The 15,783-nt window shown below is 38.8% G+C and overlaps 1 protein-coding gene across 1 annotated transcript in view; it reads right to left on the reverse strand.

The window, feature by feature from the left end:
- The window catches only part of LOC140209389 (uncharacterized), a 142,869-nt gene that overhangs the window by 105,495 nt on the left and 21,591 nt on the right, over nt 1–15,783 (reverse strand). The window contains exon 3 of the mRNA XM_072277640.1: nt 2,677–2,854. Within this exon, the coding sequence (XP_072133741.1) occupies nt 2,677–2,854 (178 nt within the window). The remainder of the gene's footprint in view (nt 1–2,676; nt 2,855–15,783) is intronic.

The following is a 15,783-nucleotide window of genomic DNA, read 5'->3' on the forward strand; positions in this document are numbered from 1 at the left end:
GAGGGGCTACTGCACAGGACCGAAAGAAGCTGCAGAGGGTTGTAAACTTAGTCGGCTCCATCTTGGGTACTAGCCTACAAAGTCCACAGGACATCTTCAAGGAGCAGTGTCTCAGAAAGGCAGTGTCCATTATTAAAGACCCTCAGCACCCAGGGCATGCCCTTTTCTCACTGTTACCATCAGGCAGGAGGTACAGAAGCCCAAAGGCACCCACTCAGCGATTCAGGAACAGCTTTTGCCATCCGATTCCTAAATGGACATTGAACCCATGAACAATATCTCACTTTTTAAATACATATTATTTCTGTTTCTGCAGAATGTTTAATGTATTCCATATACGTATACTGTAATTGATTTACTTACTTATTACTTTTTTCTTCTATATTATGTACTGCATTGAACTGCTGCTGCTAAGTTAACAAATTTCATGACACACGCCAGTGATAATAAACCTGATTCTGATTTTGATTCTAAACAGCATTGTGACCTGTCATATATGTTGCTCTATCTGTTGCACAAAAAATCATGTTCCTAATTGGAATACTTTCACCCTCAATATATATATTGAGCTCGTTGTAGATTGATTCTCTGTTTAAATTTGTTTTAACTTTTTGCAAAAGAGAATATCTTCATATATTTTTCCATTTTTGATAAACCATACATATGCCATTAGCAATGTCTCATGTCTCGCACAGTTGAGTCAACCAGTTGTATCCTAAATTCTTATTTTTGTCACTCTGTGCATAGTTGATACTCAATGTCTTCACTCATTTCATCAACACAACAAGCTACAGAGCTATTACTCAGAGGAATTGATTTTAAAATACTGGTATCCATTTTGAGAACAGTAGTGATCACTTCTGATATAGCAGGCATTATCAATCTTTCACCAATTGTATGAGATTTTCCACACTGCTATCATTTTGGAAATGTTATAAGAAGCAATGAGACCACTGTCAACGTCATTTTTAGCTTTCTTGGCAAATGACTCCTGTGTACAACACTTTACAAAAGCATCTTTCATCTTCTGGAACTGAGAAAAATACCGTAAGTAGCCTTTTCAGGGAGTCTTTTATGGAAGTGTTCCTGCAATCTTGATGGTTTCATGGCTTCATTATACACTACAGTATTACAAATAAGACACATGGGGTGTCACTGATCCGACGGGGACTGAATAAAACCATACTCCAGGTAGGTAACATTGTATTGACAAACTTTCTGTAGCTTCTGTTTCTTAGCAGGATTAGAATTCGAGGCTTCACCGCCTTCAGACTCACAGAGATCACACTGTACATATTTATCCATCGTTAATGGGGCTAAATTAAAATAAAAAATGAACACAAACTGCGAATGCCTATCGGATGTTGATGACGGCAGCGAATTGACACGGATGGATCGATGGTAGTGACACACAAAGGAATGGAGAGGTGAAGATGAACATGATCACTGCAGCGAAAATTACATTGACAAGGATCCAGATTGGAATATGTATGTTAGTCAGGGTAGGGCTGGTGTTTGGCAAACTACCTTTATACTATTCCAGTTAGCGCCATTGACCAATCACATATGGTCTCATAATCCCCAAAGAAGAGGTCACTTTGAACACACAAGAGGAATCCGCAGATTCACTGATTGGCTCTATTTCACCGTTTGGCTGCGGCCAGTGCTGTATCGTAGATCCGTAGAGAAAGTTGAGAGGGTGTACTTGACTTACGAAGTGTTAAATTGCATGAACTTGGCCATGAGCCAAGAGGAACTGTTGGGCAACTTGGTTGCTAATTTATGCATCCCCAATAATGTCTGTTTGGTTGGTAAGGTCGGATGAGAGTGCAGAGTTTCAGACGTATTGTGATGATGAGTGCTCACCACCTGCAAAGCTTTGGGTTTTCCTGTGTTCCAGTGCCTCATCCTTTTTTTGGAAGTGCCTGCTCTACTAACAGCTGGTCAGCTCTCGTTTCTCAAGTTAGGGTGCCACTTACTGCCTCCTCCACCCCCAAAAGAACCTTGAACGCCCCCTGAAGACTTCTATTTCCCCTAACACCCCCTTAAGACACATAATCACCTCCTTGGGGGTCACTGCTTTAGATGATTGCAAATCTTCATTATCATTGTAATATTCAACATGGTTGTCGACACCTTCAAATTCTTCGTAATTCCTAACTTGTCGAAGTACTGAAATAGTTTCATTTTCACTCCAAGCTGTTTCTGCATCTCCCAACCTGAATGCTTGAAACTGTGCTGAGCAAAACAGCCTTGAATTGTCTTCTTACTTATTTCTTGCCAACTGTCTGTGACAAAAAAAATCACTGCTTTTTGAACATAAACACATGCAACTGATGCTGTTTAAAAGCTGATTACTCTAAGCACAGTGCAATGCCTAAGGTCCATGCAAGTGCACTTGACTGACGCTAGTTAGAAATTCCCAATTAGATGGCATAATGCTCCAAATAAATGAAGGGAATCCCAGCTATTTTCTCGATTTAGTTTTTGCTCTTTAAGAGTAGTCCCTGTTAAGCAGTTGCCCCAATAACCAATGGTCGAATTGATCAGAATCCACTGTGTATCTAAAGCCAAAACATAATCTATTTACAACCTTCCGCCAGAAGCCACAGGGTACAGGCATTTGTGGTACGTATCTTCAGTATTAATTGGAGTACAAAGACTACAGAGACTGACCTGAGATTGGTGGCTGCACAATACTTCTGTTGTCTTTCTGTAATCTGCTGCATTGGATCCAGGCAGCAGTAACGGTATGTGCAGTTTCCACAGCAAAACTGAAAGAACGAACAGTCAAAGCCAATGTGCCATATTCCTTGTTTATCGGTATACCACAAACAGTCATTACCTGCAGACACTGGGGGAGAGTAAAGGACACCATATGAGCAATACAAAGGAGAAAGGACTGAATATCTACTCAATGGCTACTTTATTAGGTACATCTGTACACCTTGTTAAAGCAAGTATCTAATCAGCCAAACATGTGACAGCAACTCAATGCACAAAAGCATGCAGACATGGTCAATAGGTTCAGTTGCTATTCATACCCAACATCAGAATGGGGAAGAAATGTCATCTAAGTGACTTTCACACACCAAAGTCTCTAAAGGTAACAGAGAATGATGTGAAAAACAAAAAAAAAATCCAGAGAGTGACAGTTTTTTGGGCAAAAGTGCCTTATTAATGAGAGAGGTCAGAGGAGAATGGCCACACTGGTTCAAGCTGTTACAACAGTGGTGTGCAGAAGAGCATCTTTAAGCGCACAACACATCGAACCTTGAAGTCCATGGGCCACAGCAGCAGAAGACCAAGATGTTAACACTAACTGGCCAACTTATTAGGTACCTCCTGTACCTAATAAAATGGTCATTGAATATATATGCAGTCGTCATTGCACACAAAATCTGGGAATATATACTTGTGTGTCTAAAAAGAAAAAAAAACAGAACTTTGTTTACAAAAAGAGTAGAGTTTTATCAATTCAATGAAATCAAATTTTACCAATTTATATAATGTGGTTAATTCCTTCATAGGAAAATGATTAACATAATAATTTACTCAGATAGCTTTTGTCAAAAGGGTTCTGGTATTTCTGATATTTGAGATCTTGTAAGTGGAATATTTAAGTCACAGCATGAAAGAAATGTGTAAAGAATTGACGGGCACCCTGGTGGCATAACAGTTAGCATGGCGCTATTACAGCTCGTGGTGTCTGAAGTTTGGAGTTCAATTCTGGCGCCATCTGGAGGGAGTTTGCATGTTCTCCTTGTGAATCGGTGGGTTTCCTCTGGGTTCTCTGGTTTCCTCCCACAGTCCAAAGACATAGTAGTTCGCAGGTTAATTAGTCATTGTAAGTTGTCCTGTGATTAAGCTAGGGTTAAACAGGTGATTGCTGGGTGGCACCGTTTGTTGGTCCAGAAGGGCCTGTTCCACACTGTATCTTTAAATAAAAGAAAATAATAAATAAAATCAAAAATAAAGGATGATGATAGAAATATATTACCATTCAGATTTTAATGAAACATACATTTAGACAGATAAGGGAATCCTGCCTTTTATGTTGAGGGCAGGATTTTTAGTCTTAGACCATATCAACTGCCTTGGGCCATATCTCAAATAATGATGAGTTGGAGTACAAGGAGACAGAGAGCTTATTGACATGGTTCAAAGTACAATTTAAATTTATTTTTGAAAGTACATCTATGCATATATGTCACTATAGAACCCTGATATCTATTTTCTTGCAGCATTCACAGTAACTACAAGTATCACAATAGAATCAATGGAAGACCACCCCCAACCAATGTGCAAAAGACAAACATATTCTGCAAATACAAAAATAAAAAAGGAATAACAATAATAATAAAGTAAGCAATAAACATCAAGAATATGAGATTAAGAGTCCTTGAAAGTGAGTCCATAATTTGTGGGAACAATTCAGTGATGGGGTGAGTGAAGCTATCACCCCAGTTGAGGGGTAGTAACTGTTCATGATCCAGGAGATACGGGTTCTGAGGGCTCTTGTATCTTCTTCATGACAACAACCTACCCCTTAATGTCAGCACAACAAAAGAGCTGGTCTTTGACTTCAGGAAGAGAGTGATGCAGATGCTTCTGTCTATATTGATGGTACTAGGGACAGGTGGGTTGAGAGCTTCAAGCTGCTTGGAGGAAACATCACCAATAGCCTGTCCTTGCAGGTTCAGTCAGTAGAAAGGAAGGTAAATGCAATGTTTGGGTTCATTTCAAGAGGACTAGAAGCAAGGATGCAATGGTGATGCTTTATGAAGCATTGGTCAGATGGGACTTGGGAGTATTGTGTGCAGTTTTGGGATTTTTGTCTAAGGAAGGATGTGCTGGCATTGGAAAGGGTTACAAAAGAGGTTCATGAAAATTATCCCAGGAATGAAAGGGTTAACATGATGAGCGTTGGATGACTCTGGGCCCATATTTACTGTTCTGAAGAATGAAGGGGGAAATCTCATTGAAACTTAACAAATATTGAAAGCCCTAGATAGAGTGGACTTGCCAATAATGTAAGTCTAGGACCAGAGGGCACAGCCTTAGAATGATGTCCCTTTAGAACAGAGATGTGGAAGTTCTTTTGCTAGAGGTTGGTGAATCTGTAGAAGTCTTTGCCAAAAGCTGTGGAGGCCATCATTGGGTATTTTTAAAGCTCAAAGTAAAATTTATTATCAGAATAATACATGTCATCACATACACCTTGAGATTCTTTTTCCTGCATACTTAGCAAATCTATAGAGTGGTGGCATCTGTTAGTCTCGTGAAACCATGGATTTACGCCTGGAAGGTCTTGCTCTGGAGTGTCCTCTCCAGGGCGCAGGCCTGGGCAAGGTTGTATGGAAGACTGGCAGTTGCCTATGCTGCAAGTCCCCCCTCTCCAGGACACCGATGTTGTCCAAGGGAAGGGCAAGGGCCGATACAGCTTGGCACCAGTGTCATCGGAGTTGCCAGAATGAGGTTGAAGGCAACATCCAACTGCCTTAGGGACTCCAGCTCCGGATTCGTCCTCAGGATTTACTCCTGAAGCCTTTCCCATGAGTGGGTATGGTCGCAAGGCAGCGGAGGTTTGAAATCAGAGTTTCCCTCTCTCAGATGGATTGCCTTCCCAGGCTGACGAGATCCATCTACCTGAAGCACTGGTTTTAAGGCGCCAGGACCTGCCTTCGCCCCTTCTCCCGTCAATAGAAACAGTTCTGCTGGGCTTACGAGGCTAAGCCACATGAGAAGGCCAGGAGTTGGACTTGGTTGTCAGAGGCTATTTGAGGCGCATGCCGTGAGGAGCACTTTTAGGTAGTGGGAGCTTGTCCCTACTACCACCCTATGGCTTGAAAATCTATAGAACAGTAACTGTAAACAGGATCAATGAAAGAACAAAAGTATAGAAAACAAACTGTGAAAATGCAAATATAAATAAATACCAATAAATAACAAGTGTATGAAATAACAAGATAAAGAGTCTTTAGAGTGAGATCATTGGTTGTGGAAACACCAGAAATAGATTGAGTGTAGTTATCCTCTTTTGTTCAAGAGCCTTTTGGTTGAGAGTTTTTTTTAAACCAAAATATACTTTATTCAAAAATAAAATTATATACAATAAACCATTCAATGTCTGTCAATCCTTTACAGATGTTTCCATTACGGTCTATACATTTCCACACTTTTAGCCACCCATATGGCACTCTGTTGTTTCACCTTTCCACACCATTGTTGAGGGGTATACTCCCCACCACCCGACCCCTCCCACTCCCGCGGAAGAAGAACCCTAAACCGTGATCCTTCCCTAACGGGCTCTTGCGGTGGCTGCACCAAGTTTCAATGCGTCCCTCAGCACGTACTCCAGCAGACCAGAATGTGCCAGCTGGCAGCATTCTCCCACTGACATCTCCACGTGCTGGTAGATCATCAAGTTTTGGGCCGACCAAACTATCACCGAGTTGATGATCTGCTAGCAGCACCGGATGTTGGTCTCCGTGAGCATTCCTGGGAACAGCCCGTAGATCAGAGAGTCCTCTGTTATGCAGCTGCTGGGGATGAAACGTGACACTAGCCCGTCCATCCTCCTCCACACCTTCTCTGCAAACTCACAGTGTGCAAAGAGCTGGGTCACAGACTCCTCCTCACTGCAGTCCTCCCGTGGGCAGTGGGGTGTGGAGACGATGTTCTGGGCGTACAGGAGGGATCTGACTGGAGAGTTACTACAGAGAGGGGAAGCTGCCCTTTGATTGCTGGTTGGATATCTCTGCTACAGAGAGGGAAGACTGCCCTTTGATTGCTCTGCTACTGGAGAGCGAAAGGCCTGCTGTTGTACCCGGAGAACGTTACCCAGGTTTTCTGTGTTTTGGATGTGGACTTGGACTATAGACTTTTTTTCAATCTTGTAGTTTTTTATATGTTGTGTTTTTCACTCAATCTTTCTCTTTTTTTACGTACTGGAAAGGGGATTTGGGGGTCGATATGCCTGCTCTGTTTTTGTTCTTTTTTATCTGGGGAGGAGGGATTTGGGGGTTCATGATTGTGCTGCCATCCTTTTCTTTCATGGTTTTATGGCTAAATGGAGCAGAAGAAATTCAAAGTTGCATACTTTGATAATAAATGAACTTTTGAACTGTTCTTGAACCTGGTGGTACAAATCCTGAGGCAGCAGTGAGAAAAGAGAATAGGACGTTTTCTATGGTGGGGGTATCAGGATCTAGAGGGCACAGCCTCAAAATTGAGGGGCAAACCTTTAGAACAGAGGTAAGGAGGATTTTTTTTTTGCCAGAGCGCAGTAAATCTGTGGAATGCTCTGCCACAGACTGTGATGGAGGCCAAGTCAGTGGTATATTTAAGACAGAAGTTGATTTGTTTCCTGATTGGTCAGGGCATTAAAGGAAATGGCAAGAAGGCAGGTGTATGGAGTTGAGTGGGATCTGGGATCAGCCATGATGGAATAGCAGAGCAGACTTGATAGGATGAATGGCATAGTTCTGCTCCTATGTCTTATGGTCTAATATATCTAATGAACTGGCTTATACCACCCTTAGGAGCAGAAAATTTCAGAGATTCACGATATTCACAGAAGTCTTTTCTACTAACTCCTGTTTTAAATGACTGCCCCTGATTTTGTAACTATGTCCCATTGTTTGCACCTCTCCCACCAGTGAAAACATCTTAACACATTTCCTGTCCAGCCCCTTAAGATCTTAAATAAGGTGTTACAGAGATTACTCTTAAGGCAATAAGATAAAGGAGCAGAATTAGGCTATATGGTCCATTGAGCCTGCTCCACCATTTCATCATGGCTGATCCAATTTTCCTCTCAGCTCCAATCTCCTGCCTTCTCTCCATATCTTTTCATGCGCTACCTATCAAGAATCTATCAACCTCTGCCTTACACATACATAAAGACTTGGCCTCCACAGCTGCCTGTGGCAAAGAATTCCACAGATTCACCACTCTCTGGCTAAAGAAATTTTTCCTCATCCCCATTCCAAAAGGACGCATCTCTATTCTGAGACTGTGTCCTCTGGTCTTAGACTCTCCTACCATAGGAAACATCCTCTCCACATCCACTCTATAAGGCTTTTCACCATTCAGCAGGTTTCAATGAGGTCACCCCTCATTCTTTTGAATTCCAGTGAATACAGGCCCAAAGCCATCAAATGCTCTTCATATAACAAGCCATTCAATTCTGGAATCATTTTTGTGAACCTCCTTCAAACCCTCTCAACTTTCACGACATCCTTTCTAAGATAAGGGGCCCAAATCTGTTCACAATACTCCAAGTGAGGCCTCACCAGTGCTTTATAAAGTTTCAACATTACACCCTAGTTTTTATATTCTAGTCCTCTTGAAATTAATACTAACATTGCATTTCCCTTCCTCACCACAGACTTAACCTGCAAATTAACCTTTAGGGAATCCTACACAAGGACTCTCAAGTCCCTTTGCACCTCAGTTTTTTGTATTTTCTCTCCATTTAGAAAATAGCCAACTCTTTTATTTCTTCTACACTTCATGTATCTGAAGAAGTTTTTGGTATCCTCTTTCATATTATTAGCAAGTTTACTTTCATACTCCATCTTTACCTCTTTAATGTCTTTCTTAGTTGCATTCTGTTGGTAGTTGAAAGCTACCCATTCCTCTAACTTCCCACTAATTTTTGCTCTATTATATGCCATCTCTTTGGCTTTTATGTTGGCCTTGACTTCTCTTGTTAGACAAGGTAGTGTCATCTTTCCTTTAGAATACTTCTTCCTCTTTGGGATGCATATATCCTGTTTCCAGAATTGTTTCCAGAAATCACAGCCATTGCTGCTCTGCCGTCATCACTGCCAGTGTTCTTTTCCATTCAATTCTGACCAACTCCACTCTCATGCCTCTGTAATTCTCTTTATTCCACTGTAATACTGGAACAACATACACAAAATGCTGGAGGGCAAGCACCTCATAAGACCATAAGACATAGGAGCAAAATTAGTCCATTCGGCCCATTGAGATTGCCCTGTCATTCCATCACAGCTGATTTATTATCCCTCAACCCCATTCTCCCGGTTGTTCCTGTAACTTTTGACACCCTGATTAATCAAAAAACTACACTTTAAATATATTCAATGACTTGGCCTCCACAACTGCATGTGGTAATGAATTCCACAGATTCACCATCCCCCAACCAGAGAAATTCATTCTCATCTTTGTTTAAAGGGATGTCCTTGTATTCTGAGGTTGTGTCCTCTGTTCCTAGATTCTTCCCTTGTTGGAAACATTTTCTCCATGTCCACTCTATATAGGCCTTCCAATATTCTATAGGTTTCAATGAGATTCCCCCTTCATCCTTCTGAACTCCAGTTAGTACAGACCTAGAGCATCAAACGCTCCTCATATGTAACCATTTTCATTCCTGGCATCATTCTCGTCAACCTTCTCTGGCCATCTTGAATCCCAGGAGTTAGCCTTTTGAACTTTTGGACTCCTCCAATGCTACTATATCCAAGGGGACCAAGATAAGTTTTCCAAATCTGACTTCATCATACCCTGTACAACTGTAACAACATCTCTCTATTCTTAAACTACAACCCCTTCACAATAAAGACCAACATGCTCTTGTCATCTTAGTTACTTCCTGCAACTGGTTGCTAATGATTTGTGATTCATATATTCAAAAATCTCAACCCCTTTGAACTTCATTTATCAACAGTCTCTCTCCATTTCCATAATAATCCAGCATTTGATTCCTCTTACCAAGATGCATGAACTCACACTTGCCTGCATTAAACTCCATTTACAACACCTCTATTTTCTAAGCGGCTGGACAGCTGGACTATGCACATGTCTACTAACTTCAGGAAGCATCCTAACAAGCTGCCTTACCGCGTAGACTGGAAAATACACTGCGATGGGCAGGAAGGCATTACAACAGGTAGTCAATATGTCACACATCACTGGTACCAAAGTACCCACCATTAAGGACGTATATCCAGAAATGTGCTGGAAAAGAGCCAGCAACGTTATGAAGGATCTCACTTACCCTGCTCACAGACTGTTTGTCCCACTTCCATTGGAAGGAGGCTACATGGCATCCATGACAGGACCTCCAGACCCAAAAATAGTTACCTTCCCCATGCAGTAAGACTGATCAACACCTCCACTCACTAACCCACACCAGAACAACCTCCACCACCACAACTTTCATCATTTCCTGGTCAGGGTCACCTGTGTACAGACATTCCTGTGCCTAGCACCACTATATGAACATACAATCAGTCAATGTATATAACCTATCTTGTGTATTTATATTTTTTTGTTTGTTATTATTATTATTGTGTTCTTTATCTTTGTGTTTTTGTGCTGTATCGGAGCCAGAGTAATAATTATTTCGATCTCCTTTATATTTGTGTACTGGAAATGGCATTAATCATGAATTTTCCTGTGTTTTTGTCCAAATCATTCAATCTATCAGTATTCTTTAGTAGAATTGCAGTATCCTAATCACAACATGCCTTTCTGCCTATTTTTATATCAGTAACAAAATTGGATCTTACATTTGTTCCATCCTCTGGATCGGCCGTTAATGTAAATACTAAAGAAACTGAAGCCAAGAACTTATCCCCAGGGTACTCCACCACTTACAGCTGTCCAGTCTGAAAGAGAGTCCAACACTTCGCTTGCGATGTATCAGTTTTCAATCCATACTTTTCCTCCAATAACTTGGCTCCTAATTTCTGTAGTTTTTATGGCAGCTTGTTGAATGTCTTTTGAAAATTCATATGCACTATATTTTATTTGATTTATTTAGCGATACAGTGCTGAATAAGTCCTTCTGGCAGTTTGAGATACACCACCCAGCAACCCTCCAATGACCCTAATTACAGGACAACATACAATGACCAATTAACCTACTAACCGGTACATCTTTGGACTATGGGAGGAAACCACAGCACCTGGAGAAAACCCACGCATTCCAACAGAAAGGCATACAGAAACTCTTTGGAGAGGATACTGGGATGGAACTTTTAACTCTGATGCCCCAAGCTGTAATTGTGTCGTACTAACCACTACATTACTGTGGCACCTGACGAATCTTTACGCATTTTTTTCATTCTGTGAAAGACTTCACTTACAAAAACTTACTAAGATCTCAAATATCAGAAATAACAGAACCTTTTTGACAAATTTGTCTTCTTTTACACATTGGTTATTTGTCTATCTTTATTTTTGTATAGATTTCCCTCATAAATTCTATTCTATTTCCTTACTTTCTTGTAAATGTCTGCACAAAAATGAATCTCAAAGTGGTGTATGGTGATACACACTCAGTGGCCAATTTATTAGGTGCACCTGCTCAATATCTAACCAGCCAATCACGTGGCAGCAACTCAATGCATAAAAGCATGCAGACATGGTCAAGAGGTTCAGTTGTTGTTCAGACCAAATATCAGAATGGGGCAGAAACGTGATCTAAGTGACTTGACCATGGAATGATTGTTGGTGTCAGATGGGACGGTTTAAGAATCTCAGAAACTGCTGATCCCCTGGGATTTTTGATCATAAGAATTTCTAGAGTTTACAAAGAATGGTAAAAAAGAAATCCAGCGGGGCAGTTCTGTGGGCAAAAATGCCTTGTAAATGAGAGGGGTCAGAGGTTCACTGGTTCAAGCTGACAGGAAGACAACAGTAACTCAAATAACCACGTGCTATAACAGTAGTGTGCAGAAGAGCATCTCTGAATGTTGAACCTCGAAGTGGTTGGGCTACAGCAACAGAAGACCACAAGCGTACACTCAGTGGCCACTTTATTAGGCACAGGAGGGTCCTCATAAGGTGGGCACTGAATGTATTTTAGCAACTAATCTTTCTTTTTAAATCTTTTTATTGAATAAGTATACAAAGGGTAAACCATAAAGGCACTAATACACTGTTAGAAATTACAGGAGATATTAATACAGAAGAAAAAATTGATACAAGCAGTGCAATTTAAACATAAAATAATATGGTAAAATAATAGTATACTAATTTTTTATATATATATATATATATATATATATATATATCAATAGAGAAAAGGAAAAAACCCCCAAAAAAAGACCCCAAAAAAAAACCCACCGTGCAACTAAACTAAAAGCAAAGCAATGGGCTAACTTGGAAACAGGTAGAGTTAAAGAACTTAAAATCACGTCCTCAAACCCGACCTCCATTAAAAACAGTTTAAAAAAAAGGCAAGAAGGGAATATAAATATGGAACAAAAGAGAAAAAAAATTACATTAAATGAAAATATTGAATAAAACATCTCCAGGTCTGTTCAAATTTAAGTGAGGAATCATAAAGATTACTAATATCGTCTGGGAAAACCAAAAAAAGGTAGTTGGAACATTAGGCTCTTTCCAATGTTGTAAGATACATCTTTTCGCCATTAAAGTAAGAAATGCAATCATTCTATGGGCTGAAGGGAAAAGATTACTGGAAATTTTAGGTAATCCAAAGATAGCAGTAATAGGATGAGGAGAGATATCTATATTCAATACCTTTGAGATAATATTAAAAATGTCTCTCCAAAAAGTTTCCAGAGTAGGACAATACCAAAACATATGAGTTAAAGAGGCTATCTGCCCTGGATATCTATCACAAAAAGGATTAATATGAGAATAAAAACGAGCTAATTTATCTTTGAACATATGTGCTCTATGAACAACTTTAAATTGAATTAGGGAATGTTTAGCACAGATAGAGGAAGTATTGACTAATTGTAAAATCAGCCCCCAGTCATCCACGGAAATAATAGAACCCAATTCTTGTTCCCAATCTGACCTAATCTTATCAAATGGAGCTTTCCTAAGTTTCATAATAATATTATAAATAATAGCCGTTGCACCTTTCTGACATGGATTAAGGTTAATTATAATATCTAAAATGTATGTAGGAGGGATCATTGGAAAGGAAGAAAGTATAGTACTTAGGAAATTTCTAACTTGAAGATATCTAAAAAATGTATTCTTGGTAAATTATATTTATTAGATAATTGTTCAAAAGACATAAGGGAACCATCTAAAAATAAATCGAAAAACCGTGAAATACCCTTAGCCTTCCAAATTTGAAACGCACGATCCGTGAAAGAGGGAGGAAAAAATGTTACCTAAAATAGGGATCGCTAGACCAAATTGGTTGAGATCAAAAAATTTTCTGAATTGAAACCAAATACGCAAGGTATATTTAACTATCGGGTTAGAGACCAGTTTGAGGTGTTTCAAATCAAAAGGAAGAGAGGAACCTAAAATAGAGCCAAGTGCATAGCCCTGAGCAGATTGTAATTCCAATACTACCCATTTAGGAATGGATAGTGTATCTTGGTCAAGTAACCAAAATTTCATATGTCGAATATTAATTGCCCAATAATAGAATCTAAAGTTAGGTAATGCTAGACCTCCATCTCTCTTGGCTTTCTGTAAATGTATTTTACCCAATCTTGGGTTTTTATTTTGCCAAATAAATGAAGAAATTTTAGAGTCAACTTTATTAAAAAAAGATTTTGGAACAAAAATCAGTAATGCCTGAAATATATATAAAAATTTTGGCAGAATAAACATCTTAACTGCATTAATACGACCAATCAAAGTTAAATATAATGGAAACCATTTAGATGAAAGTTGAGTAATATGATTAATTAAGGGTAAAAAATTAGTCTTAAATATATCTTTGTATTTACAAGTAATTTTAATGCCAAGATATGAGAGATAATTATTAATCAATTTAAACAGAAAGTTATGCTACAAGGGAAGTTGCTTATTAATCAGAAAAAGTTCACTCTTACTAAGATTTAATTTATAACCTGAAAAAAGACTAAATTGTGCTAATAAATCTAAAGCAGCAGGGATAGATTTTTGAGGATTAGAAATATATAAAAGTAAGTCATCAGCATAGAGTGATATTTTATGGGACTTTAAGCCCCGAGTTATCCCAATAATATTTGGAGATTCTCGAATGGCAATTGCAAGAGGTTCTAATGCAATATCAAATAATAAAGGACTAAGAGGACAACCTTGTCGAGTACCTCGAAAAAGAGGGAAAAAAGGTGAGCTTAAAGAGTTAGTACGGACCGAGGCCATAGGAGAATGATATAACAGTTTAATCCAGGATATAAATTTCGAGCTAAAATTAAACATTTCAAGCACCTTAAATAAGTAAGGCCATTCTACTCTAACAAAAGCTTTCTCAGCATCTAAAGAGATAACACACTCAGGAACATTTTGTGAGGGGGTATAAACAATATTTAACAGTGTGCGAATGTTATAGAAAGAGTAACGACCTTTAATAAAACCCGTTTGGTCTTCCGAATAATAAAAGGGAGTACTTTTTCTAATCTGTTTGCTAATAATTTAGAAAAAATTTTAGAATCAACATTTAATAAAGATATTGGTCTATAAGATGCACATTGAGCAGGATCTTTATCCTTCTTTAATATTAGAGAGATTGACGCTCTATAAAAGGATTCGGGAAATTTACCAAGTTTTAATGAAGCCTCCAAAACCCTACAGAACCAAGGGATTAATGAAGGTGCAAAAAACTTATAAAATTCCACGGTAAACCCATCAGGGCCAGGAGCTCTCCCCAGGTTCATAGAGGAAATAACATTCTTAATCTCATCAGTAGTAATGGGAGTATCAAGCATAGAAGACATATCCTGTGAAATCTCAGGGAAATCTAGGTTATCTAAAAAGTTATTCATATACTTAAGAGTCTCGTAAAGACTCAGATTGATATAAGGAAGAATAAAAATCAAAGAAGGTTTGATTGATCTCCGCATGATCAAATATCAGTCGATTATTTTGATTATAAATCTGATTAATTTGAGATTTAGTATAATTAGACTTCAGTTGGTTAGCCAACAGTTTACCAACTTTGTCACTGTGTACATAAAATTCACTTCTTGTTTTCTTTAATTGGTTTACAATCGAGGACAAAAGTAATAAGCTGTGCTCCATTTGAAGTTCAGTTCTTTGTTTATACAGCTCCTCAGAGGGAGCTGTAACATATTTCTTATCAATTTCCTTAATCTTGTCCACAATTACCAACTCCTCCTGCTTCAACTTCTTCCTCAAAGCAGCAGAATACGAGATAATCTGACCACGAATATAAGCTTTAAAAGTATCCCAAAGAATGTTCACAGAAATATCCTCTGTGTAGTTGATTGTAAAAAAGAGATCAATCTGTTCATTCATAAAGTTAACAAAATCCAAGTCCTGAAGCAGCAACGAATTAAAACGCCATTGTCTATTATTTTGTGTATTGACCTGAATTTTAATAGAAAGCTTAAGTGGAGCATGATCCAAAATGGTTATAGAATCATAATCCCATTTAATCACTGAAGAGATAAACCGAGAGTCAATAAAAAAATAATCAATTCTTGACTAGGAATGGTGAACATGTGAAAAAAAAAATCTTTTTCCTGAGGATGCAAAAAACGCCAAATGTCCGTCAACCCAGAATCAGAGAGGAATGAGTTAATCAAAGTTGCAGATTTATTGGGTAAGGTCCGTAGAGGAGCCAAACGGTCCAAAACTAGAGATAAGCAAGTATTAAGATCTCCGCCCCAGATCAATGAAAACTCATTCAAATTCGGGAACCGATTAAATAATGATTTATAAAATTCTGGACAGTCCATATTGGGAGCATAAACGTTAACCAAAACTACCTTTTTATTGAATAGTAGACCACTAACCAGTAGAAATCTACCATTCGGATACAACTAATCTTTACTCCTATGCATTTTTACATCTCTTTCTACCTGC

This window comes from Mobula birostris, chromosome 14 (assembly GCF_030028105.1).
Source record: "Mobula birostris isolate sMobBir1 chromosome 14, sMobBir1.hap1, whole genome shotgun sequence".
NCBI lineage: Eukaryota > Metazoa > Chordata > Chondrichthyes > Myliobatiformes > Myliobatidae > Mobula > Mobula birostris.